Consider the following 26,998-nt stretch of genomic DNA (forward strand, 5'->3'; position numbering starts at 1 on the left):
TCTCACTCTCTCTCCTTAAGAAGGGCGCGGTCACTGGGAAGACACACAAACACATCAATTAACAACAGGTGTAGTGATTCTGCCACTTAACTTCCCCGACTCTGCCCTCCTGTCACAGACCGATGCTAGACCACGCCCCCGCTGCCACAATGCTCTATTTCTCAAAATCCAGTAAATGTGGATAGAATAAAACTGTCATTCCACTCAATCTTGTCATACACTATATTGCCAAAAGTATTCGCTCACCTGCCTTGACTCACATATGAGCTTAAGTGACATCCCATTCCTAATCCATAGGGTTCAATATGACGTCGGTCCACCCTTTGCAGCTAGAACAGCTTCAACTCTTCTGGGAAGGCTGTCCACAAGGTTTAGGAGTGTGTTTATGGGAATTTTTGACCATTCTCCCAGAAGCGCATTTGTGAGGTCACACACTGATGTTGGACGAGAAAGCCTGGCTCTCAGTCTCCACTCTAATTCATCCCAAAGGTGTTCTGTCGGGTTGAGGTCAGGACTCTGTGCAGGCCAGTCAAGTTTATCCACACCAGACTCTGTCATCCATGTCTTTATGGACCTTGCTTTGTGCACTGGTGCACAGTCATGTTGGAAGAGGAAGGGGCCAGCTCCAAACTGTAAAAACAGTCCGCATGCCTCGGTGCTTGATTTTATACACCTGTGGCCATGGAAGTGATTGGAACACCTGATTCCAATAATTTGGATGGGTGAGCAAATACTTTTGGCAATATAGTGTACATGGCTTATAGCCAACTCGGTGCTATGCGCCTCATCGGCTATCAGCTCATGTATGACTCGATTTCATGGAATAACTGTTAAACACACACACACACACACACACATATACATACATACATACAACCCCGATTCCAAAAAAGTTGGGACAAAGTACAAATTGTAAATAAAAACGGAATGCAATGATGTGGAAGTTTCAAAATTCCATATTTTATTCAGAATAGAACATAGATGACATATCAAATGTTTAAACTGAGAAAATGTATCATTTAAAGAGACAAATTAGGTGATTTTAAATTTCATGACAACACATCTCAAAAAAGTTGGGACAAGGCCATGTTTACCACTGTGAGACATCCCCTTTTCTCTTTAAAACAGTCTGTAAACGTCTGGGGACTGAGGAGACAAGCTGCTCAAGTTTAGGGATAGGAATGTTAACCCATTCTTGTCTAATGTAGGATTCTAGTTGCTCAACTGTCTTAGGTCTTTTTTGTCGTATCTTCCGTTTTATGATGCGCCAAATGTTTTCTATGGGTGAAAGATCTGGACTGCAGGCTGGCCAGTTCAGTACCCGGACCCTTCTTCTACGCAGCCATGATGCTGTAATTGACGCAGTATGTGGTTTGGCATTGTCATGTTGGAAAATGCAAGGTCTTCCCTGAAAGAGACGTCGTCTGGATGGGAGCATATGTTGCTCTAGAACCTGGATATACTTTTCAGCATTGATGGTGTCTTTCCAGATGTGTAAGCTGCCCATGCACACGCACTAATGCAACCCCATACCATCAGAGATGCAGGCTTCTGAACTGAGCGCTGATAACAACTTGGGTCGTCCTTCTCCTCTTTAGTCCGAATGACACGGCGTCCCTGATTTCCATAAAGAACTTCAAATTTTGATTCGTCTGACCACAGAACAGTTTTCCACTTTGCCACAGTCCATTTTAAATGAGACTTGGCCCAGAGAAGACGTCTGCGCTTCTGGATCATGTTTAGATATGGCTTCTTCTTTGAACTATAGAGTTTTAGCTGGCAACGGCGGATGGCACGGTGAATTGTGTTCACAGATAATGTTCTCTGGAAATATTCCTGAGCCCATTTTGTGATTTCCAATACAGAAGCATGCCTGTATGTGATGCAGTGCCGTCTAAGGGCCCGAAGATCACGGGCACCCAGTATGGTTTTCCGGCCTTGACCCTTACGCACAGAGATTCTTCCAGATTCTCTGAATCTTTTGATGATATTATGCACTGTAGATGATGATATGTTCAAACTCTTTGCAGTTTTACACTGTCGAACTCCTTTCTGATATTGCTCCACTATTTGTCGGTGCAGAATTAGGTGGATTGGCGATCCTCTTCCCATCTTTACTTCTGAGAGCCGCTGCCACTCCAAGATGCTCTTTTTATACCCAGTCATGTTAATGACCTATTGTCAATTGACCTAATGAGTTGCAATTTGGTCCTCCAGCTGTTCCTTTTTTGTACCTTTAACTTTTCCAGCCTCTTATTGCCCCTGTCCAAACTTTTTTGAGATGTGTTGCTGTCATGAAATTTCAAATTAGCCAATATTTGGCATGAAATTTCAAAATGTCTCACTTTCGACATTTGATATGTTGTCTATGTTCTATTGTGAATACAATATCTGTTTTTGAGATTTGTAAATTATTGCATTCCGTTTTTATTTACAATTTGTAATTTGTCCCAACTTTTTTGGAATCAGGGTTGTATATATATATATATATATATATATATATATATATATATATATATATATATATATATATATACATACATACATACAGAGGTTAAAATGTAGTTCACACTGAATTATGTGCACTTATTCACGCACGTCCGTCTCTTAATAACAAGAGTCATTTACCCAAAAAGTATGAAACCCCATTTGGACTTTCATTAGGAGGCTAAAACTACAATGCTGGATTGAAACATTTGAATTTGTACTTTTTGCCTTTGAATATGTTAATATGATGAATTTGGCTGTATTCAGACAGTGAAATCTCCCTGCTCCAGCCCTACTCTACTCACAGCGTGAGATGAAGTGAAAGAAAAACAGAGAAGGAAAATCAGATTGAAATGTGGTCATTTACAAGTGGTCATGTGTTATGCTAATTAAAGAAGCACTGAAAGTCAAATTTCTTGACCACTGGACAAGATTCTACATCAAGCTGATGCTTTTTTGAGTGACTTAAAAAATCCTGGCTTTCTGCTTTGTCTTTTTTAGACACTAAAAATATAACTGAATGTAGAAATGGCAAAAGCATTAGGGAGGCTTCCATGTAATTAATAGATAGATAGATAGATAGATAGATAGATAGATAGATAGATAGATAGATAGATAGATAGATAGATAGATATAGATAAAATTCAAAGACCATCTTAAAGTCTTAAAAAAAACGTCCAGAGTATTTTTCAACTTTTTCAAATCTATTTAGCAAGTGTTCGCTGCAAAACCATTGAATATTGTAAAAAAAAAAAAAGGTCATGAATCTATTTACAATGGATTCAGAAAGTATTCTGAAAACTCCTTCAGTTTATATACACTTTGTGTTATACATTTAATTTAAAAATGGACTGAGTTTCATATTTAGGCCATTAATCAACAGTAATAATCCATAATGGAGAAAAACATGTACTGCTTATCAACTGGTTAATACCAGCACTACAGGTGAAGCATGGTGGCGGTGGCATTAAGCATTACGTGCTTCTCAGCAGCAGGGATGAGTCGACCGGTCATGACTGAGGGAAGGGTGAATGCATACCAATACAGAGAGGACCTTGAAGGAAACCTGCTTCACAGTGATCTACTGAGGGGTTTTTTTCCATAAATTTGCAAAAATGTCTAAAAACTCAAAAAAATACATTTAATCCATATTAGTAAACCTATAACGCAAAGTGTGCCAAAACTAACTGTATTCTATCGTCACTGTACATCTCATCTCATCTCATTATCTCTAGCCGCTTTATCCTTCTACAGGGTCGCAGGCAAGCTGGAGCCTATCCCAGCTGACTACGGGCGAAAGGCGGGGTACACCCTGGACAAGTCGCCAGGTCATCACAGGGCTGACACATAGACACAGACAACCATTCACATTCACACCTACGGTCAATTTAGAGTCACCAGTTAACCTAACCTGCATGTCTTTGGACTGTGGGGGAAACCGGAGCACCCGGAGGAAACCCACACGGACACGGGGAGAACATGCAAACTCCGCACAGAAAGGCCCTCGCCGGCCCCGGGGCTCGAACCCAGGACCTTCTTGCTGTGAGGCAACAGCGCTAACCACTACACCACCGTGCCGCCTGTCACTGTACATATTAATGATTATTTTACACTGGTATCCTGACTGTGTGGAGGTGAATTCCAGGTATATACGACACAGGAAGTGAACACAGCCTGCAAGTGCACACACCACAAATACACCTAGGTACAGAAAACAAAAAGCTCAGGGCTTGCCATAACATCGCTGTGTGTGTTGCCAAGGTGTTAAGAGAGCACTTAATGCTACACTCCACCACACATGCAATTTCCATGATCTTAGAGTCCGAGTAAGGGGTCAGAGGCCACACCTTGAAGGGCACGGGGCCAAAGTAAGCAGAGCTATGCCAAATACTGCAGCCACTTAACAAATCTGAGTCACTATGTATTCGCTGGCACACACGGGAGGTTTTGAGCTAAGAGGTGAAGAATGTGTCCAGAAAAAGGGAGTGCATGTAGAACATTAGCTATATGAACAAAAATGTTTTCAGGAATTTTTCAAGTGCTGATTAAACCTCGGTCCTGATAATTAAATACAAAGTGTTCTGTGCTACGATCTCTTAGTGGTTCTTGCGCTGGGAAACGGAGACCTTGTGCTGCAATATTGTAACTCGTTTCAGAGATATGATGTAATTCCCAAGTGTTCTCAACACATAATCAGTCATAACTGGTGAACTATGAATGGACAGAGACACTGGAGATGGAGGGAGATGATGGGAGACTGGTAAGAATGGAGGGTGGGAACATCCTGTTTATGAATGACACTGAATTTCAGTCCGGACGATTACGTGGTTCGTATGGAAGGTTGAATGGTGCAGGAGCAGTGCAGGCGTGCACTGGGGGTTGTGTTCAGACAGGATTTCAACTGACATCCATCATCCTCTACGAACGTCACTATGAGTACATAACACACACACATATACACAAACTATCCTTATGGGGGATTTCCACAGACGTCTATAAGTAATACTACTGGACGGATCTACACCCAACCCGAAAACCAACTTCAAAAACATGTCAATTTCAACAAAAGCTTAATATGTAGCAGATATACACCATCTCATGCCAGCGCTCATCAAATGCTGATGTGTTACTCATTTGTTTGTCTTGTCTACTTTTTTTTTAACAATTGTGGATTATGAACTGTTTGCTCGCACTTGTATCCAAGTCTCTGTGTTTGTGTCTACCTTTTAAACAGTAAAACCAGCAGACAGAAAACACAACAACAACCAGCTAGTTCTGTCTATCACTAAACTCTCAATGTCAAATCTGTAACTGAAATCTAAGTGTGTATCATTATGAAAATGAGGAATACTTAAATGGAAGGAGAGGAGATGATCTGACTGGATATCACAGCAACATTATGCTTCTTGATAACATTTTCATTCTAACCAAGACCTTTTACCACCTGTCTGAAAAATACAACGAACACACAATGCCTGGGAGGGGGGTCACCATTTGGATTTAAACAAGCAAATACTTAAAAGATTAGATCATTACTGCAGTGATTAATATGTTTCAGCTGCAACAATTCTTTCAACCCTAACTGATGCAGTGAGTAGCTTCTCATTTCGTAAACAAACATGTCGGAAGATGTATCCCGTCGTCATGGAAAAAATGTTACCGTGTGTCAGAAGGATCAAATTATTGACCGGCATCAAGCAAAGAAAATAACGAAGGAGATTACTGAAATTACTGGAACTGGGTTAAGAACTGTACAACACATTATTAAAACCTGGAAGGATAGTCGTGAACTGTCAGCTTCACTGTGATCGGAAAAACTCCTGACTGACCAGGATCAGAGATCACTTAAACAGTTGGTTAAGTAGAATAAAAAAAAAAATTGACAGCAGAACTCATAGCTATGTTTAAAGGAACAGTCCACCGTATTTCCATAATGAAATATGCTCTTATCTGAATTGAGACGAGCTGCTCCGTACCTCTCCGAGCTTTGCGCGACCTCCCAGTCAGTCAGACGTGCTGTCACTCCTGTTAGCAATGAAGCTAGGCTCAGTATGGCCAATGGTATTTTTTGGGGCTGTAGTTAGATGCGACCAAACTCTTCCGCGTTTTTCCTGTTTACATAGGTTTATATGACCAGTGATATGAAACAAGTTCAGTTACACAAATTGAAACGTAGCGATTTTCTATGCTATGGAAAGTCCGCACTATAATGACAGGCGTACTAACACCTTCTGCGCGCTTCGGCAGCACATTGATATCTGAGCTCTGTATCAATGCACTGTCAAAGCGCGCAGAAGGTGTTAGGTGTGAGCCTAGCTACATTGCTAACAGGAGTGACAGCGCGTCTGACTGCGTCTGACTGACTGGGAGGTCGCGCAAAGCTCGGATAGGTACGGAGCAGCTCGTCTCAATTCAGATAAGAGCATATTTCATTATGGAAGTACGGTGGACTGTTCCTTTAATAATGAAAGTAAGAGCATTTCCACATGCACAATGTGATGAGGACTCACAGGATTGGGACTGAACAGGTGTGTTCCAGAAGAAAACCATTTGTTAATGAGGATAATCAGAAGAAAAGGCTTCAGTTTGCTAGGTAGCATAAAGACTGGACTCTGGAGCAACGGAAAAAGGTCATGTGATCTGATGTGTCCAGATTGACCCTATTCCTGAGTGATGGGCGTGTCGGGGTAAGAAGGGAAGCTCATGAAGCGTTGCACCCATCGTGCAGTGTCCACTGTACAAGCCTCTGGAGGCAGTGTTATGATCTGTGGTTGCTTCAGTTGATCAGGTCGAGGACCAGCAACGTTATGGGGCATTAAAATGAAGGTCAGCTGAAGACCTGAATGTACTGAATAACCAGGCTATAAGGTTATCTTTGGTCCCTGATGGCCTGGACATACAATTAGGGCTCAGATTGTAAAAGAGTGGTTCAGGGAGCATGAGGAATCATTTTCACACATGAATTGGGCACCACAGAGTCCTGACCTTAACCCCACAGAAGGTCTTTGGGATGTGCTGGAGAAGGCTTTACAGAGTGGTTCGACGTCATCAAGACAAGATCTCAGCGAAAAATTAATGCACCACTGAATGGAAATAAATGTTGTGATGTTACATAAAGTTGTTGAAACAATGCCACAGAGAACGCATGCCATAATCAAGGATAAATGCAGTACAATGAAATATTAGAGTTACTTTTGGATCTGCCACAAGACAGACAGACAGACACAAAGAAAGAAAGAAAGAAAGAAAGAAAGAAAGAAAGAAAGAAAGAAAGAAAGAAAGAAAGAAAGAAAGAAGGCCATGTCAGGCAAATGTAGAAAGAAAGAAAGAAAGAAAGAAAGAAAGAAAGAAAGAAAGAAAGAAAGAAAGAAAGAAAGAAAGAAAGACATCCCAAGCAAATGTAGAAAGAAAGAAAGAAAGAAAGAAAGAAAGAAAGAAAGCCATCCCAAATGTAGAAAGAAAAAAAGAAAGAAAGAAAGAAAGAAAGAAAGAAAGAAAGAAAGAAAGAAAGAAAGAAAGAAAGAAGGCCATGTCAGGCAAATGTAGAAAGAAAGAAAGAAAGAAAGAAAGAAAGAAAGAAAGAAAGACATCCCAAGCAAATGTAGAAAGAAAGAAAGAAAGAAAGAAAGAAAGAAAGAAAGAAAGAAAGCCATCCCAAATGTAGAAAGAAAAAAAGAAAGAAAGAAAGAAAGAAAGAAAGCCATCCCAAATGTAGAAAGAAAGAAAGAAAGAAAGAAAGAAAGAAAGAAAGAAAGAAAGAAAGAAAGAAAGAAGGCCATGTCAGGCAAATGTAGAAAGAAAGAAAGAAAGAAAGAAAGAAAGAAAGAAAGAAGGCCATGTCAGGCAAATGTAGAAAGAAAGAAAGAAAGAAAGAAAGAAAGAAAGAAAGAAAGAAAGAAAGAAAGAAAGAAAGAAAGAAAGACATCCCAAGCAAATGTAGAAAGAAAGAAAGAAAGAAAGAAAGAAAGAAAGAAAGCCATCCCAAATGTAGAAAGAAAAAAAGAAAGAAAGAAAGAAAGAAAGAAAGAAAGAAAGAAAGCCATCCCAAATGTAGAAAGAAAGAAAGAAAGAAAGAAAGAAAGAAAGAAAGAAAGAAAGAAAGAAAGAAAGAAAGCCATCCAAAATGTAGAAAGAAAGAAAGCCATCCCAAATGTAGAAAGAAAGAAAGAAAGAAAGAAAGAAAGAAAGAAAGAAAGAAAGAAAGAAAGAAAGAAAGAAAGCCATCCCCAATGTAGAAAGAAAGAAAGAAAGAAAGAAAGAAAGAAAGAAAGAAAGAAAGAAAGAAAGAAAGAAAGAAAGAAAGAAAGAAAGCCATCCCAAATGTAGAAAGAAAGAAAGAAAGAAAGAAAGAAAGAAAGAAAGAAAGAAAGAAAGAAAGAAAGAAAGAAAGAAAGAAGGCCATGTCAGGCAAATGTAGAAAGAAAGAAAGAAAGAAAGAAAGAAAGAAATCCCAAGCAAATGTAGAAAGAAAAGAAAGAAAGCCATCCCAAATGTAGAAAGAAAGAAAGAAAGAAAGAAAGAAAGAAAGAAAGAAAGAAAGAAAGAAAGAAAGCCACCCCAAATGTAGAAAGAAAGAAAGCCATCCCAAATGTAGAAAGAAAGAAAGAAAGAAAGAAAGAAAGAAAGAAAGAAAGAAAGAAAGAAAGAAAGAAGGCCATGTCAGGCAAATGAAGAAAGAAAGAAAGAAAGAAAGAAAGAAAGAAAGAAAGAAAGAAAGAAAGAAAGAAAGAAAGAAAGAAAGAAAAAGAAAGCCATCCCAAGCAAATGTAAAAAGAAAGAAAGAAAGAAAGAAAGAAAGAAAGAAAGAAAGAAAGAAAGAAAGAAAGAAAGAAAGAAAGAACATAGAGACTACATGAAGTTTAGGCTGTAACATTCCAAAACTAACATTCCTGCAATGTTCTGAAAACATTTGCTGTAATAATAATTTGCCTCACAGTGTTATTATAACTCCGACCACATCACTGTTTTATTTTGGATCTCATGGTGCCGATTCATTTCCAATAACAGCGGCTCGGACAATAGCTCTCGCCCGAACTCAACTAACAGCATGGTTTTAGTACATGTATTCCAATACATTACTGTTTCTATAGTAACGGCACGTTCACAGGGACTTGTATGGTGGACATTCGACATAATCTAAGACTAATAATATCTGGATTAAAAAATGTGCTGGCACTTAAAATAAAACATACTAGGCGTTCTAATGAAGCTTCCTTGAAGTTAACGTTTATGGAACGTTTATGGAAGGAGTCTCCAGTGTCAGCGCTCGGACAGTTTCTGTCTAACTGACAGACCCAATGTTTAAATGTTTATTTGGCTACCTGCGCATGAACTGTATTGGGACTTGGATTGTGTTTACATTTCCATCATGTTGTTTAGAACATGTATATCTTTGATATCTAAGAGTTTAACAAAGTGTTCCCACAATTTAAGCCACACACGCTCCTTACTCCTGAATGTTATCATTAAGTACAGTGTACAACCCTTAAGGCTTTTACCTAATCAGCATCCACTTCCTACTCTGTGTAAGCACAAATAGAACCTGCACTTGTTAAGAGACCTTTATAGAGCCATGTACTAACCTTGGATAAACACGCCTTCGTGGGAAGACTGACACATTCTCCTGCTCACCCTGAGCATTCTGGGAAAGGACAATTCAAAACAGCACGTGTGCCAAAGAAAGTATGCGCATGCAGGTGCTCTCGTCTGGTGTCAGTGCGCGTGTTTGATTAATGTGTGCTTTTCAACGAAACCTCTCGGAGATGTTTGTTATCTTAAGTGAGCGATGATCCCGGTGACACCTGCACTGGACGTGAACTCAGGCTCACTTTCTAACCCGAGGCACACTTACACATGCAAGACAATACAAATCCAGCGCAGCTTGTTTGATAAACTGATAAATAAACTATTACTAGCCTTGGGTGTTATTTGAGAAAGCTGGTATGTCTGTATTTTATGTAACTGTGATTACAGTTAAAGCAAACCTGAAAGAAAACCATGAATCTAATTTGAATTCAACGGCTGATTTATAGTGGGGATGAACATCAGGTGACGACTGCTAAAAAAGCAACTTATGCACAAAGAACAGATCTGGACATATCCTATTTACACACATGCACGGGGAGAACATGCAAACTCCACACAGAAAGGCCCTCCCCGTCGGCCATGAGGTACGAACCCGGAACCTTCTCGCTGTGAGGCAACAGTGCTAACCGCTGCACCACTGCACCACCCGCCGTTACCGATAACAGAGGCAATTGGAAGAAAATGATACAGTGTAATTGCCTTCTTGTCACAATATTGACTTTCTGGGCAACAAATCTTCATTTCACATGGGCAACATTTTCAAAGTACAGCTGGCTGCGTAATTAGGACTGTGGTTTAGGAAGCTGCCAGTGCCAAGAACAGCAAGTGGCTTCAAACGGCTGGTGGATTTTCCCTGCAGTAGCGCAGGAGCCCCTCGGTGCACTCGCAGAAGCCCCATCGGAGGCTTTGAAGTGCGCTGGACCCTCGTGTGCTGCTGATTTAAGCAGAAAAGATGACTGAGAGTGGAATTGGAAGGAAGAGGTGCAGTGAGCTTCCTCTGCTTTCTGAGTGCGTGTGAATGTTGCGGGCCGCGCTGATGGAACTGTAATTAGGAAGCGGCCTGATTACAGCAACCGACCTGCAGGGGAAAGACATTCCTGTGGGACACTCACTCTGTCTCTCATAACATGCTACTGCACTTTCCCCATGTTTCCTCTTGGAAATCTATAAAGTACAACAATCTCCTTCCACCCATCCATCCGTCTATTTATATCACTTTCAATATAATAAATTATTAATTATATATTTTATATATCAATGCACCTATCTATCTATCTATCTATCTATCTATCTATCTATCTATCTATCTATCTATCCTGTCTGTCTGACTGTCTATCTATCTATCTATCTATCTATCTATCTATCTATCTATCTATCTATCTATCTATCTGTCTGTCTGTCTGTCTGTCTGTCTGTCTGTCTGTCTATCTATCTATCTATCTATCTATCTATCCTGTCTGTCTGTCTGTCTGTCTATCTATCTATCTATCTCTCCCTGGTTGTCTATCTATCTATCTATCTATCTATCTATCTATCTATCTATCTATCTATCTATCTATCTATCTATCTATCTGTCTGTCTGTCTGTCTGTCTGTCTGTCTGTCTATCTATCTATCTATCTATCTATCTATCTATCTATCTATCCTGTCTGTCTGTCTGTCTGTCTGTCTATCTATCTATCTATCTCTCCCTGGTTATCTATCTATCTATCTATCTATCTATCTATCTATCTATCTATCTATCTATCTATCTGTCTGTCTGTCTGTCCTGTCTGTCTGTCTGTCTGTCTGTCTGTCTGTCTGTCTGTCTGTCTGTCTGACTGTCTGTCTGTCTGTCTGTCTATCTATCCCTGGTTGTCTGTCTGTCTGTCTGTCTGTCTGTCTGTCTGTCTATCTATCTATCTATCTATCTGTCTGTCTGTCTGTCTGTCTGTCTATCTATCTATCTATCTATCTATCTATCTATCTGTCTGTCTGTCTGTCTGTCTGTCCTGTTTGTCTGTCTATCTATCTACCTATAATAAATAAAAATATTTTATATATAATACGTCTGTTTTACAATTTGTCTACAGAAAATCCAAAGATAACAATCCAAAACATTGTCTGTCTGTGAGGTTTATATTAATGTGCATGTCCTAACACATTGTTTCCATAGTAACATACACAGGGACTCCATATAAACAGATTTTTTTTTAAAAATGTGTAATGCTGATTTTTCGATGCAAAGAGATATTTTTTGGAAGGAGTCTCCAGTGTCAGCACTTTTTATCACCCAGAGGTAAAGCTGTAATTTGAAGATTTCCAACCTGGGAAAGTCTTCAGGACCGAGAGCTTTGTAGTTTCTCTGTCACATGACAAGAGGTTGGTGAGGGAACGACTATAGTTGTTATAACATAAGTGACAACAAAATGCAACTTATTTTGTGACTGTTCCACCTTAAACGTGACTGTAAATGAATAAAAGTATGAAATGTCGTTCTTTAATAAGTAGAAAATCATAATATTTGGCAAACTGCTGTCGTATAAGATGAATAAAACAATATAATAACATAATAATAACTTCAGGGTGGAAGTGGCATGACATGAATGACACTACATGTCGTTGATTATTTTCCTATAACAGCATGTCTTGAAGTCTTTTCTTTCTTACTTAAAAAAGTTATATGTAAAAAAAAAATACAGATGTAAGAATTAATGTACACAAAGACTCGGACTTTTCTGGGTTATTTAAGGTGTTCAGTGTTTAACAACTTACATGTTTCAACAGACCTGCATTAAAGGTGCAATAGGTGATTTTTTTTTTAAACTTCCTTACTTGTACAAATAGCCTGAAAGATATGCAGGACAAATAACATGAAATATATGTAGAAGATAAAAGAACAGCTGATTAAGCTGTGGCCTTAGAAAAGGTTTATTATGTCACTGAGGAAACTTGTTTGGAAAACTGATTTCTGGGCCAGAAAGGTTGTTTGTGTTTGGATATGCCTCCCGTCAGTCATTTAACTGATAGTATCAGGGCTACCTAAGATCCTGGACACAGCGTTTCATGAACATCAGTGGAAATCGTTCAAATGTCAAACCCACCTAAAATGTTAGAGATCTAATCTTGGGGGGAACAAAACAAAACAAAAAAAACTTACAACCCCGATTCCAAAAAAGTTGGGACAAAATACAAATTGTAAATAAAAATGGAATGCAATAATGTGGAAGTTTCAAAATTCCATATTTTATTCAGAATAGAACACAGATGACATATCAAATGTTTAAACTGAGAAAATGTATCATTTAAAGAGAAAAATTAGGTGATTTTAAATTTCATGACAGCAACACATCTCAAAAAAGTTGGGACAAGGCCATGTTTACCACTGTGAGACATCCCCTTTTCTCTTTACAACAGTCTGTAAACGTCTGGGGACTGAGGAGACAAGTTGCTCAAGTTTAGGGATAGGAATGTTAACCCATTCTTGTCTAATGTAGGATTCTAGTTGCTCAACTGTCTTAGGTCTTTTTTGTCGTATCTTCCGTTTTATGATGCGCCAAATGTTTTTTATGGGTGAAAGATCTGGACTGCAGGCTGGCCAGTTCAGTACCCGGACCCTTCTTCTATGCAGCCATGATGCTGTAATTGATGCAGTATGTGGTTTGGCATTGTCATGTTGGAAAATGCAAGGTCTTCCCTGAAAGAGACGCCGTCTGGATGGGAGCATATGTTGCTCTAGAACCTGGATATACCTTTCAGCATTGATGGTGTCTTTCCAGATGTGTAAGCTGCCCATGCCACACGCACTAATGCAACCCCATACCATCAGAGATGCAGGCTTCTGAACTGAGCGCTGATAACAACTTGGGTCGTCCTTCTCCTCTTTAGTCCGAATGACACGGCATCCCTGATTTCCATAAAGAACTTCAAATTTTGATTCGTCTGACCACAGAACAGTTTTCCACTTTGCCACAGTCCATTTTAAATGAGCCTTGGCCCAGAGAAGACGTCTGCACTTCTGGATCATGTTTAGATACGGCTTCTTCTTTGAACTATAGAGTTTTAGCTGGCAACGGCGGACGGCACGGTGAATTGTGTTCACAGATAATGTTCTCTGGAAATATTCCTGAGCCCATTTTGTGATTTCCAATACAGAAGCATGCCTGTATGTGATGCAGTGCCGTCTAAGGGCCCGAAGATCACGGGCACCCAGTATGGTTTTCCGGCCTTGACCCTTACGCACAGAGATTCTTCCAGATTCTCTGAATCTTTTGATGATATTATGCACTGTAGATGATGATATGTTCAAACTCTTCGCAATTTTACACTGTCGAACTCCTTTCTGATATTGCTCCACTATTTGTCGGCGCAGAATTAGGGGGATTGGTGATCCTCTTCCCATCTTTACTTCTGAGAGCCGCTGCCACTCCAAGATGCTCTTTTTATACCCAGTCATGTTAATGACCTATTGCCAATTGACCTAATGAGTTGCAATTTGGTCCTCCAGCTGTTCCTTTTTTGTACCTTTAACTTTTCCAGCCTCTTATTGCCCCTGTCCCAACTTTTTTTGAGATGTGTTGCTGTCATGAAATTTCAAATGAGCCAATATTTGGCATGAAATTTCAAATTATCTCACTTTCGACATTTGATATGTTGTCTATGTTCTATTGTGAATACAATATCAGTTTTTGAGATTTGTAAATTATTGCATTCCGTTTTTATTTACAATTTGTACTTTGTCCCAACTTTTTTGGAATCGGGGTTGTATTTAACTCACCTTTAACTATGTGACTGAACATGGATTGGGATTTAAACATTTGAGTGGGGTTTTTATGTTGGTTTTTTTACTTTGAATAAAAAAATTTAATAATATTTGAACAGCAGTGAAGGGAGAAATAGATCTCTGAACGTATGTCTGTCTATCTCTGTATCTGTCCATCTGTCTGTCTACCCTTCCACCCAGATTAGACAGTGCTTAAGGGCAGAAGGCGTGTTGACGTACAGATTGTTGATCTAAAAACTGGGCCAAGTGTCTGTGCCAGAATGCATTACTTCAGGTCCGGAGCACTGGCCCCAGCCCCGCGGGGGGACACAGCTGCAAAAAAACAAGTCAGGGAAGACGAGAGTGGGGGGGTGGGATCTGGAGAGGTGATAATGGCAAAGAGGGTTTTTTTTCCCCCAGTACACAGCTGGATCCATAAAACCAAGTACCATACTGATACAAAGAACCAGCAGGGTAAAATACACAATTCTGACTGTGTGTGTTAGCAAGACTAGGTACCGTATGTGTGTCTGATGAGTGTGTGTTACTTACAGAGACTGCAGAGCGTGGAGGTTCTTGAGAGCAGCACTGGGAACCGTCTTTAGCTGGTTATTTTGTAGCATGCTTAAAAAAAAAAAAGTAAGATATTATTTCATCTTATTTCCAAAATTCTGTTATCATAATTCTCAAAAAAATTCAGCAATGAATGGTGTGATATTGTGGAACATAAATCCTGAAGAAAATATGTTGTGCACTAAAGTGGATTAAATCATATCACTTACTGTACAGTCAAAACTACAGTTTTTAAATAAATGTGGATTGTCAAATACGTAATAAATCATAGCTTTCTGTGTGTGTGTGTGTGTGTGTGTGTGTGTGTGTGTACACATAATAAGCTAATCACAGTCCACATCTCTCTTCCTTTCTCCTATTATCAGCCCATTTTGGCATCACAAACCTTTTTACCCTGAACTAAACCACGCTAAAAAAAACTCGAGCTAACAAAAAGCACTTTGTCTGAAGCAGGACTCGAGTCTACATCCTGCGGCATTTTGTTATTTACTTATTCAATATAACATCATTTAATCAGACTGGGGATTTCGGTTCGTGATTGCAGATAATGGAGCAAAAATACAACACTGATTTGAGTGCAAATGTGTGCATCTGTTTTACAATTTATCCTTCATTCATCTTCAGTAAGTGCTTCATCCTGGTCAATGGATCTGGAGCCTATCCCGGGAATACGGGAATGGGATGAGACACCAGCCCATCAGACGACATCGTACCAGGCTTGTAGTACTTGAGCCCAGGACTCGGACTTGATTCTGACTCGTGCCCTAATTTTAAGGACTCGTGACTTGGACTCAGACTCTGGGTGTATTCAGACCAGGGTAGTTTGATAGTTCACTTGCTTTGGTCCGAACCAAATGTTTTGGTTTTTTTTTCATTTTGGTGCGGTTCGCTTTCACACTGTACATTTTAGTAAGCGGACCAAAATCTGTCAACAAAGCCACGCGCCCTGAGGTCGTTCAGCTATTGGTCAGAGACGACACGCGCACAAAGCGTTAAGTTCAAAAGTAGTCACAGAGGCTTTCCGTGCTGTTATTCTTTTTAATGTCATCAAAGCTAAATGTTTTAACAGTTTTTACTGTTTTCACAATTGTGCGATTACTATGCTGTTGTACAAGTAATTTATCAACGACGACTTCAAAGGGCAAGGCGGCTACGGAGGATAGCGCTGATGAGCGCACATCATGTTGTGACAGTTCTGGCTCTTCACGCAAGACGGAGGAGGTATGTGTCGGGATATTCGCCTTATCCATCGTAATAGATGAATTTCTTTTTTGCGTCGCTAGTACCGCCACTTTTTGAAAGAACGTCCCTGATTTTAATGTAGGTCTGACGGAGTTTCTTCACTTTTAGCCGACATTGTTCTGGGGAGCGCATGAACCCCTTCTCCTTCACTTTCTCACTGAATACAGCAAACACGTCGGCATTTTTGTGTGTTCTCTCCAAAAGCTCAGATATGTGGACATCTGCCCATATATCCACAAGGGGACGCGTTTCTTCCTCGGCCCACGTTTGCCCCCTACTCATTTTTTGTACTCTGTAGTCTAGCCTACAACTGGTCTGAATGACTGAACGACTGTTGTAAGGTTCCCTTGACAACCGAAACAGTGTTTGCACTTTGCGGTGGAGTGTCAAGACTCTGTTTCCCATAATGCTCGACAAACGACGGAAGCTCCCGAGGTACAAAAAAGCAAAACTGTCGGATTAGGTCCGGTCTGCTTCCACACCTCCAAAAGATCCGCACCAGGGTTCCTTTGGTCCGGACCGAGTCCGACCTTGCAGCTCGGTCTCGGTCCGCTTGTTTGGTCCGGACCAGAGTTCGGTGGTTTGTATTCAGACCAACCCAAAAGGTCTGGACCAAGGGAAATTTGGTTCGTTTGGTCCGGACCAAACAACGTAGGTGTGAATACGCCCTCAGACTCGTGCATGAACTGCATTCGGACTCGTAAATTGGAGACGAGGACTCGGATTTTTTCTGTATTTTTTTGTAACATGCCATAATAATTTGGCATAAGATGTTTATATTTATATCTACACTACCGTTCAAAAGTTTGGGGTCACCCAGACAATTTTGTGTTTTCCATGAAAAGTCACACTTTTATTTCCCACCATAAGTTGTAAAATGAATAGAAAATATAGTCAAGACATTTTTCTGGCCATTTTGAGCATTTAATCGACCCCACAAATGTGATGCTCCAGAAACTCAATCTGCTCAAAGGAAGGTCAGTTTTATAGCTTCTCTAAAGAGCTCAACTGTTTTCAGCTGTGCTAACATGATTGTACAAGGGTTTTCTAATCATCCATTAGCCTTCTGAGGCAATGAGCAAACACACTGTACCATTAGAACACTGGAGTGAGAGTTGCTGGAAATGGGCCTCTATACACCTATGGAGATATTGCACCAAAAACCATACATTTGCAGCTAGAATAGTCATTTACCACATTAGCAATGTATAGAGTGGATTTCTGATTAGTTTAAAGTGATCTTCATTGAAAAGAACAGTGCTTTTCTTTCAAAAATAAGGACATTTCAAAGTGACCCCAAACTTTTGAACGGTAGTGTACATTAATTTTTGTACTAATTTCGTGCATGAGTGTCACACCTGTGCACCTCGATGCGTGTATCAGATCAACTCTTGCGCGTGCGCCAAGCGGACTTTCGCACGCATGCCGTACACGACTCGCACCTGCACAGGATTAAGGTGCAGTCAGCACACCGATATAAAAACTGTGAAAACACACTTGCTTTGCGAAGTATTGAGTTGCGTTGCTGACACATTACCGAGCCTTATTTCCTTGTTTGGGTTCCTGATCCTTGATTTCCTGTTTCTCGTCTTTGGTTCTGCCAAGTCTACGATAGCCTGTTTGTGCCTCGCTTGACCTATTGCCTGTTTCACCGTTTTATGATTTTGCCTGTCGTTCTGGATTGTTTACCGTCTTCACTTGCATTAATAAACACACCTTCTGCACTTACATCCGTCTCCCAACCATCTCTGACAGAATACTTCGCACTCCCTGACAAAGAGAAGCACATTCACCTGTCAATACGTCATTTTCAGGAACAAACTACTGTTAATGGCGCTAAAACAGCCACCGTCAAATGGTGTGGTTGGAGTCTCGGATTCGACTTGAATTTTTTTTAATGACTTGGACTTGACTCGGACTTGAACACTGGGGACTCGAGACTGGACTCAGACTCAAGGTTTAGTGCCTTGGCTACAACGCTGGATCATACAGCCACACACACATATATCCACACATTCGTTCACACCTCGAGGGCAATATAGTAGCAATTCCACCTGAGAACATGAGAGAACATGTGAACAGACAACAACCCTAAGCTCCTGGAGCTGTATGGCAGCAACACGACCAGCTGCATCACTGTGCAGCTCATCATTTGTCTAGGAAAGTGATTTATCTTGATTTCTACAATGTTAAGAGCAGGACAGCAAATCCTGCATGAAAAAGCTGCATGAAAAGTGCAAAGAGGAAGGTGGGTGCCACAGGGTTCTCCAGAAAATCTGAAGTAGCCGGCTCAAAAAAACCCCAAAAACTAGTAAGTGGCTCTGGAATTTGCAGCAGTGAAGCTAATGCGAGCGGGGTCTGGGGGCATGCACGCCCAGAAAATTTTGAAATTTACATGCCTTCTGGTGTATTCTCAGCTAATAAATTATGATTTCCCTGTAAAATACTTGCAAAATATGTACAAAATTTCCCTCCGGCTGTATCTGTGCTTGGCTTTCTCAGTTCCCGTCTGTAGTACGCTGCCTGGCTCTGTAACATAACTACATGGTGAGTTTATTCGGTGCATGTGTAATGTACTTGATGTGCTTCTGGTGTGGTATTGTGTATTGTATAGTTTTAATTTCAGCATAAATATTTGCACACAATTAGGACTTTATATTTATTTGGCCCGCGGAAGGTTTTAGTTTCTTCTTCGGTGTCATTTTGTGAAACCCAATGAAATCATCTGCAACAACCACCAACTGTGTCTTTACCGTCATCTGCTACGGCGTGGTCACGTGGTCCAGCTCAGCCAATCAGAGCACGAGACTCAATCAGCAAATATGGCGCCGCTTTCGGTCATGCTAGACCTGAATCGAAGACAATTTCGTGGTGGAATAATTGGATTTGCAGCAAATTATGGGCAGCGGAGACAATATAAGTCACTTGAACATTGAAAGGCAAGCTTTTTTTGTTTGTTTGTTTGTTTGTTTGTTTGTTTGTTTGTTTGTTTGTTTGTTTGTTTGTTTGTTTTTTCTGGGATCGAGTAGCCGGCAGAGACCGTCTGTGTAGGCGGAGAAAAGCGCCGGCATCTCTGGTGCCAATATTAATACTGAGAGGATTCAAAAGGTGTCTTGAAATGTCTTGTTGCAAGAAAGAAAACCATTTTGTCTTCTTCTAATAAAACACCCTCATTTTCGTCTCCTAATACATCCATGTATCTGGCTAATCCAATATGGCCACGCCCGGGGAAATGGCCCAACGGACTGATGGTACAACTTTAACGTTTTTTTAAGCTGAAGTCCGCTTCATTTTTTTCGTCTAGAACATCTTGTATTAACGTATAACGATGAACCCTGTAATTTCACAATTTCCTAGTTAATCGCATTAATTCCTGACTGAAATCCTTCCTGATGCAGAAGCTGTTGTAAAACTAGTGAGGTGATTAGACAGGTATAAATGTGGGCGGAGTCAGTGTCTGGGTGCCTCGCAGGGTCAGCAGACAGAGCAGAAGGATGACAGGAAGATGGAAAGAGAGCTTTATGGAAAGCAGAGCCGAGGCGATGCGGAGGGACGATAAGCTTCGACAGAACTGGCTCACAAAACACCTCGAGGACAAAGCCGTTACATCATTACAGACACATACCAGAGCAGAAAGTGAGGATAGGAACAAGGGAGATAAAGAGAGAAGCAGATAGACAGAGATAGACGGAAAGAGCTTGTCCTGAAGCCTAGCCTTAATCGGTACTGAGGCATGCTGGGAGGTTCTTCTCCATCCCGGTGACAGACCTGAAGATAGTCTAGTGGTCAGATTCCTGTTAGTCACTCGAAGCTATTAGCCAACTCAACACTCGACCTGCTGCCTGTGATCAGTGGATGGAGACACGGAGCCGGGGAACACGTCTCCATCAACACTGCGACTCGTTCACTCTGTCACTAATAATAACAGCCTTTGCAATTTGATGCGTGTGTGCATCCGTGTGTGTGTGTGTGTGTGTGAAGAGTACTTACAGTACTTTGAGCTGGTGGAGACCAGACAGAGCTTCAGCATGGATGAAAGTAAGATCATTACCCGCCAGTCTCCTATAGAGACAAAGAGAGAAAAAAGGAGAGAGAGAGAGAGAGAGAGAGAGAGGAATTATTATAGCAATGATATAGTTGTTTTGGTTTAACGTTTCATTTTAGTTCCAAAATCCCATCCAAAACCCAATCCATATAATCAAAAACATCCATCCAAGACGAGTGAACTAGTTCAGGGACAGCTTAAAGGGGCCGTTTGTAATTTCCAGAGCTCTCTTCTGCCCTACTCCATCGCATACTCCACTATTCCTGTGTTTTTCGTTGACGTGCTCCACTTTCTTTTTCCCTTTTAAGGAAAAGGGATGGATCTGAGCAACCCCTTTTCCTGAGCTCATTTCTGGGCCAGAAATATTGTAACACAGAAGCCTGAAATGAAATGAAGAAATGAGCCAACTCGCAATATATAATGGAGGTCATCATGCAAGGCATGTTTAAAATAGTTTGGATGTGATGTGCACAACACCTTTAAATATTACCAATTGCACCTCGAAAGTTTAAAAGCGAATCGACAACAATACGACGAGAATATTTTAAAGAATGTAATTATGAGGAGGAGGAGGAGGAGGGAAAAAAGGGTTAAAGAGCGACAACATACAGTATTTCAGTCTGGATGAACACAGCCCAAGAGAAGCAGGAAAAAGGAAAGGCATGATGAAGGGAAAAGTGAAAAGCAGATAGCAGCATCGGACCCTGGTCTGGTCAGATACACGTTTTGCTCTGCACTGAGCCTCCATGGCTGTTATCAGGACTGTGCTGTCAGCGTCTGTGTGTGTGTGTGTGTGTGTGTGTCTGGAAGCCGCTGTGTAGACGATAAGCTCTCTGCCTGAAGTTCCCTCCCGACCAAAATACCTTCTGAGGTGGCAGAATGTAGTGGCTCGGTGTGAACAGATATGTTAAAGGCCAAAAACCTGCCAGCTAATAAAACCCTTCTTGTCTCACACACACACACACACACACACACACAGGAACGTGTGCTCACATGCACACACACAGCAACACCTGCTAACCACAGAGGGAGAGTGACAAGAGGAATTCTCTTGTCTATCTCCACTTATAAATTCTCACAGCTCTCTCTAGCCCCATTTACACAGCCTGATCCAGACGGGAATCTTAGGCCTTTATTCCGTCTCACATTCTGTATAAAACGTATGAATGTGGAATTGGGGGGGGGGGAGGTGTCGGTGTTGTTCTGCCTCTGAGCTAGAACGATTGGTAGTAACAGTAAAAAGGACAGTCAGGGATGTGGCGTACTTGAGCTTGACATTCGTCTTTCTGAGACCAGTGTGAATTCAAACGTCTCCGTCTACAGCGTCGAAGAGCTGCACGCTTTTCTGCCTCAAATCACTTTCTACTCCAACATAATTCTGATCACACAAGCATGTTGCTCTCTCTCTCTCTCTCTCTATATATATATATATATATATATATATATATATACAGTGGCGTTTGAAAGTTTGTGAACCCTTTAGAATTTTCTATATTTCTGCATAAATATGACCTAAAACATCATCAGATTTTCACACAAGTCCTAAAAGTAGATAAAGAGAACCCAGTTAAACAAATGAGATAAAAATGTTATACTTGGTCATTTATTTATTGAGGAAAATGATCCAATATTACATATCTGTGAGTGGCAAAAGTATGTGAACCTCTAGGATTAGCAGTTCATTTGAAGGTGAAATTAGAGTCAGGTGTTTTCAATCGATGGGATGACAATCAGGTGTGAGTGGGCATCCTTGTTTTATTTAAAGAACAGAGATCTATCAAAGTCTGATCTTCACAACACATGTTTGGGGAAGTGTATCATGGCACGAACAAAAGAGATTTCTGAGGACCTCAGAAAAAGCGTTGTTGATGCTCATCAGGCTGGAAAAGGTTACAAAACCATCTCTAAAGAGTTTGGACTCCACCAGTCCACAATCAGACAGAGTGTGTACAAATGGAGGAAATTCAAGACCATTGTTACCCTCCCCAGGAGTGGTTGACCAACAAAGATCACTCCAAGAGCAAGGCGTGTAATAGTTGGCAAGGTCACAAAGGACTGCACGGTAACTTCTAAGCAACTGAAGGCCTCTCTCACATTGGCTAATGTTAATGTTCATGAGTCCACCATCAGGAGAACACTGAACAACAATGGTCTGCATGGCAGGGTTGCAAGGAGAAATCCAGTGCTCTCCAAAAAGAACATTGCTGCTCATCTGGTTTGCTAAAGATCACATGGACAAGCCAGAAGGCTATTGGAAAAATGTTTTGTGGATGGATGAGACCAAACTAGAACTTTTTGGTTTAAATGAGGAGTGTTATGTTTGGAGAAAGGAAAACACTGCATTCCAGCATAAGAACCTTATCCCATCTGTGAAACATGGTGGTGGTAGTATCATGGTTTGGGCCTGTTTTGCTGCATCTGGGTCAGGGCGGCTTGCCATCATTGATGGAACAATGAATTCTGAATTATACCAGCAAATTCTAAAGGAAAATGTCAGGACATCTGTCCATGAACTGAATCTCAAGAAAAGGTGGGTCATGCAGTAAGACAATGACCCTAAGCACACAAGTCATTCTACCAAAAATGGTTAAAGAAGAATAAAGGTAATGTTTTGGAATGGCCAAGTCAAAGTCCTGACCTTAATCCAATGGAAATGTTGTGGAAGGACCTGAAGCGAGCAGTTCATGTGAGGAAACCCACCAACATCCCAGAGTTGAAGCTGTTCTGTATGGAGGAATGGGCTAAAATTCCTCCAAGCCGGTGTGCAGGACTGATCAACAGTTACCGGAAATGTGTAGTTGCAATTATTGCTGTACAAGGGGGTCACACCAGATATTGAAAGCAAAGGTTCACATACTTTTGCCACTCACAGATATGTAATATTGGATCATTTTCCTCAATAAATAAATGACCAAGCATAATATTTTTGTCTCATTTGTTTAACTGGGTTCTCTGTATCTACTTTTAGGCCTTGTGTGAAAATCTGATGATATTTTAGGTCATATTTAGGCAGAAATATAGAAAATTCTAAAGGGTTCACAAACTTTCAAGCACCACTGTATATATATATATATATATATATATATATATATATATATATGAGTGATTCCACGCTTATGGGTACTGAAATGGGGACATGAACTTATTCACCTAAAACCATTTCTTTTTTTACCATCAGGTCACAAAACATGTAATCTTTAATGAATGATATGTTAAAAGATAACTTTAATTTTCTGAGATGTAATAAAAACATATGAATTTTTAAAAATAAGTTCATGTCCCCATTTCAGTACCCATAAGCGTGGAATCACTCATATATATATATATATATATATATATATATATATATATATATATATATACACACACACACACACACACACACACACCACACACTACCGTTCAAAAGTTTGGGGCCACTTTGAAATGTCCTTATTTTTGAAAGAAAAGCACTGTTCTTTTCAATGAAGATCACTTTAAACTAATCAGAAATCCACTCTATACATTGCTAATGTGGTAAATGACTATTCTAGCTGCAAATGTCTGGTTTTTGGTGCAATATCTCCATAGGTGTATAGAGGCCCATTTCCAGCAACTATTGCCGCTTTTCCACTACAAACGCGGCTGAGTCGGGCTGAGCCGTGCCGTGCTGAGTTGGGCTGAGCCGTGCCGTGCTGAGTTGGGCTGAGTCGGGCTGAGCGGGGCTGTTGGAGTTGCATTTCGACTACAACCGCGCTGAACTGTGCTGGCTGGAAGTGGGTGGACACATTGGGTGGAGTTAGCAAAAGTGGGTGGACGTTACGTGATGTTGTTAAGCAGCGCAAACAGTGACATCAGTGAGCTTTTAAGCGGTAGTCTCACGACCCGAATAGTAAACAATAAACATGGAGGACATGGAGTCGTTAGTGTTGCTGGTCTTGGTGCTGTGGCTTGTTGTCACCGACAACGCCAACAGATACTGGCAAGAGCGTATAGATGAGGCGAGGCGCATAAGGCTTCAGAAATTCTCGTAATTCGTAATTCTCCTTCTTCCGGGTTTACGGTGTTTACAGATCCCAGCGTGCTCGCGGGGCGTGTGTGGGCATGTGAGGACACTCCTCCTCACCAATCAGTGCACAGGGGAGTGTCTGCTCATGCCCCCAGCCTCACTCGGCACGGTTTGGCTCGCTTCAGCCCCACTCCAAAACCGTGCGAGTTTTAGGGGCTAAGCAGGGCTGAAGCGAGCTGAGTCGTGCTGGTTTTTGGTAGTCGAAATGCGAGCCGTGTCGGGCTGAAGTGAGCTGAAGTGAGCTGAAAAAGGGTAGTGGAAAAGGGCCATATCACTCCAGTGTTCTAATGGTACAATGTGTTTGCTCATTGCCTCAGAAGGCTAATGGATGATTAGAAAACCCTTGTACAATCATGTTAGCACAGCTGAAAACAGTTGAGCTCTTTAGAGAAGCTATAAAACTGACCTTCCTTTGAGCAGATTGAGTTTCTGGAGCATCACATTTGTGGGGTCGATTAAATGCTCAAAATGGCCAGAAAAATGTCTTGACTATATTTTCTATTCATTTTACAACTTATGGTGGTAAATAAAAGTGTGACTTTTCATGGAAAACACAAAATTGTCTGGGTGACCACAAACTTTTGAACGGTAGTGTACACACACACACACACACACACACACACACACAGTGGTGCTTGAAAGTTTGTGAACCCTTTAGAATTTTCTATATTTCTGCATAAATGTGACCTAAAGCATCATCAGATTTTCACACAAGCCCTAAAAGTAGATAAAGAGAACCCAGTTAAACAAATGAGACAAAAATATTATACTTCCTCATCTATTTATTGAGGAAAATGATCCAATATTACATATCTGTGAGTGACTTATAGCCAACTTGGTGTTACGTGCTTTGTCGTAACATGTACGACTCGATTTCCTGGAATAACTTAAGTATTCTATTCCCTTCTAGCAGGTTTCATTCATTTGGTTTGATAGCATGCAATATTGTTAGCATATTGCTAATTCTACGTGTATTACGTCACTCTACCCAATGGAGAATAAGCGTTGAATATGGTTTACGATATTGCATGGTTGTCAAGACAACATGACGTCACACGTCGGAGACGTAATACTTCTGCGCTAGCGAGCGACTGTGACGATTTGTAAACAAACGTGGGCGCCAGGTTTGCTTTGTTAAATACGGAAGATTTTGAGAGAATTTTGAAAGAGAAGGACATGTTAAACACCTGAAAGGAATGTATAATAATAATAATATTGTAGCTGAATGGAATATACCTGATATACCACGAAAAAAAAAGCCAGCCAATATTATTTAAATAAAAAGGGCTTTTGAGATTTAAGAATTTAGGAGTGCACAGTCTAAAATATAATAATGCTATAATATAAATATGCTCTCTCTGCTATCAGTGCTACAAGTTAATATTGGCGTACACCGCTTCCACTTTACTGAATTGCGTTACATTCATACAACTTGTTTTCGGGCGTCCAACGTGATTTGATCATGTCATTCCAAAGCCCTGAATGAAATCGAGGCCTGCATGATGACCTGAGCTGGGGATGGAACCTGCGTTGCTGGCTTTGTGACACAGCATCGTTTCTCACTGCACTTGTTTTCATAAAGTTCATTTTAATTCTACAGTCTTTCTTCCCATCACAACATAATACCATGTGATCAGGTTCTCGCTACATAAGTGAAACAAGTCATCAGAAACTTGTTTAAATTACTTTTACTATAAGCAATTAAAATCATATTTTGATGAAAAAGGGGCGGCACGGTGGTGTAGTGGTTAGCGCTGTCGCCTCACAGCAAGAAGGTCCTGGGTTCGAGCCCCGGGGCCGGCGAGGGCCTTTCTGTGCGGAGTTTGCATGTTGTCCGCGTGGGTTTCCTCCGGGTGCTCCGGTTTCCCCCACAGTCCAAAGACATGCAGGTTAGGTTAACTGGTGACTCTAAATTGAGCGTAGGTGTGAATGTGAGTGTGAATGGTTGTCTGTGTCTATGTGTCAGCCCTGTGATGACCTGGCGACTTGTCCAGGGTGTACCCCGCCTTTCGCCCGTAGTCAGCTGGGATAGGCTCCAGCTTGCCTGCGACCCTGTAGAAGGATAAAGCGGCTAGAGATAATGAGATGAGATGAGATTTTGATGAAAAAGTTAATAATTTTATGAAAATCATACGTAATAAGTTATTTTAAACCTGACTTTTCTGTGTACCTCCTCTCTCTCTCTCTCTCTCTCTCTCTCCTTCGCTTCCTCTGCATGACAGGAAGAAGTTCTTGAGGCTCTAGACTTGAAGACTCCATCATATCTCCATGTTACGCTGTACATACTTCCCAGCCCTGAGGGTACCGCGTGTTTAAAAAGGCCATGTCGAGTATTTGCATTGCTAATATTTTGCACGCTAATATTTACTGCTGCACATGTCAGAACACAGCTAATGTTGCCAAAACTAGGCTTAAAGCTAATTTACACACAGATGGTGTAACCAGCTTAACACAAATCTGCACGTCTTGGGACTGTAGGAGGAAACCAGAGCCCTTAGAGGAAATCCACACAGGCACAGGGAGAACTCCAGACTGAGGCCATCCTTAAAAAAAATCCGTTTCCTGTCCACCGGGTGGGCAAAAAAAATTTCAGTCGGGAGGGAGGGATTTTTTTTTTTTTTTAATTATATATGGATGGATAAGAAATCGCAATGTTGTGTTTGCTTTTTCTTTCAGTACTTTTTTTTATTACAAAAGCAGACACATTTAATAAAATATGACAGTTAAATCAACTGAAACTTGTACAAAAACTAAATGAGCATTTTAAATGCTGACTG

The 26,998-nt window shown here is 40.8% G+C and overlaps 1 protein-coding gene across 1 annotated transcript in view; it reads right to left on the bottom strand.

Annotated features, from left to right (window-relative positions):
* lgr4 (leucine-rich repeat containing G protein-coupled receptor 4) overlaps positions 1–26,998 on the bottom strand; it is a 214,425-nt gene that overhangs the window by 77,891 nt on the left and 109,536 nt on the right. Inside the window, exons 3-4 of the mRNA XM_060912083.1 lie at positions 20,119–20,190; positions 14,866–14,937 (exon numbers count right to left, since the gene is read on the bottom strand). Coding sequence (XP_060768066.1) covers positions 14,866–14,937; positions 20,119–20,190 — 144 coding nt within the window. The remainder of the gene's footprint in view (positions 1–14,865; positions 14,938–20,118; positions 20,191–26,998) is intronic.

Source organism: Neoarius graeffei, chromosome 27 (genome assembly GCF_027579695.1).
Source record: "Neoarius graeffei isolate fNeoGra1 chromosome 27, fNeoGra1.pri, whole genome shotgun sequence".
NCBI lineage: Eukaryota > Metazoa > Chordata > Actinopteri > Siluriformes > Ariidae > Neoarius > Neoarius graeffei.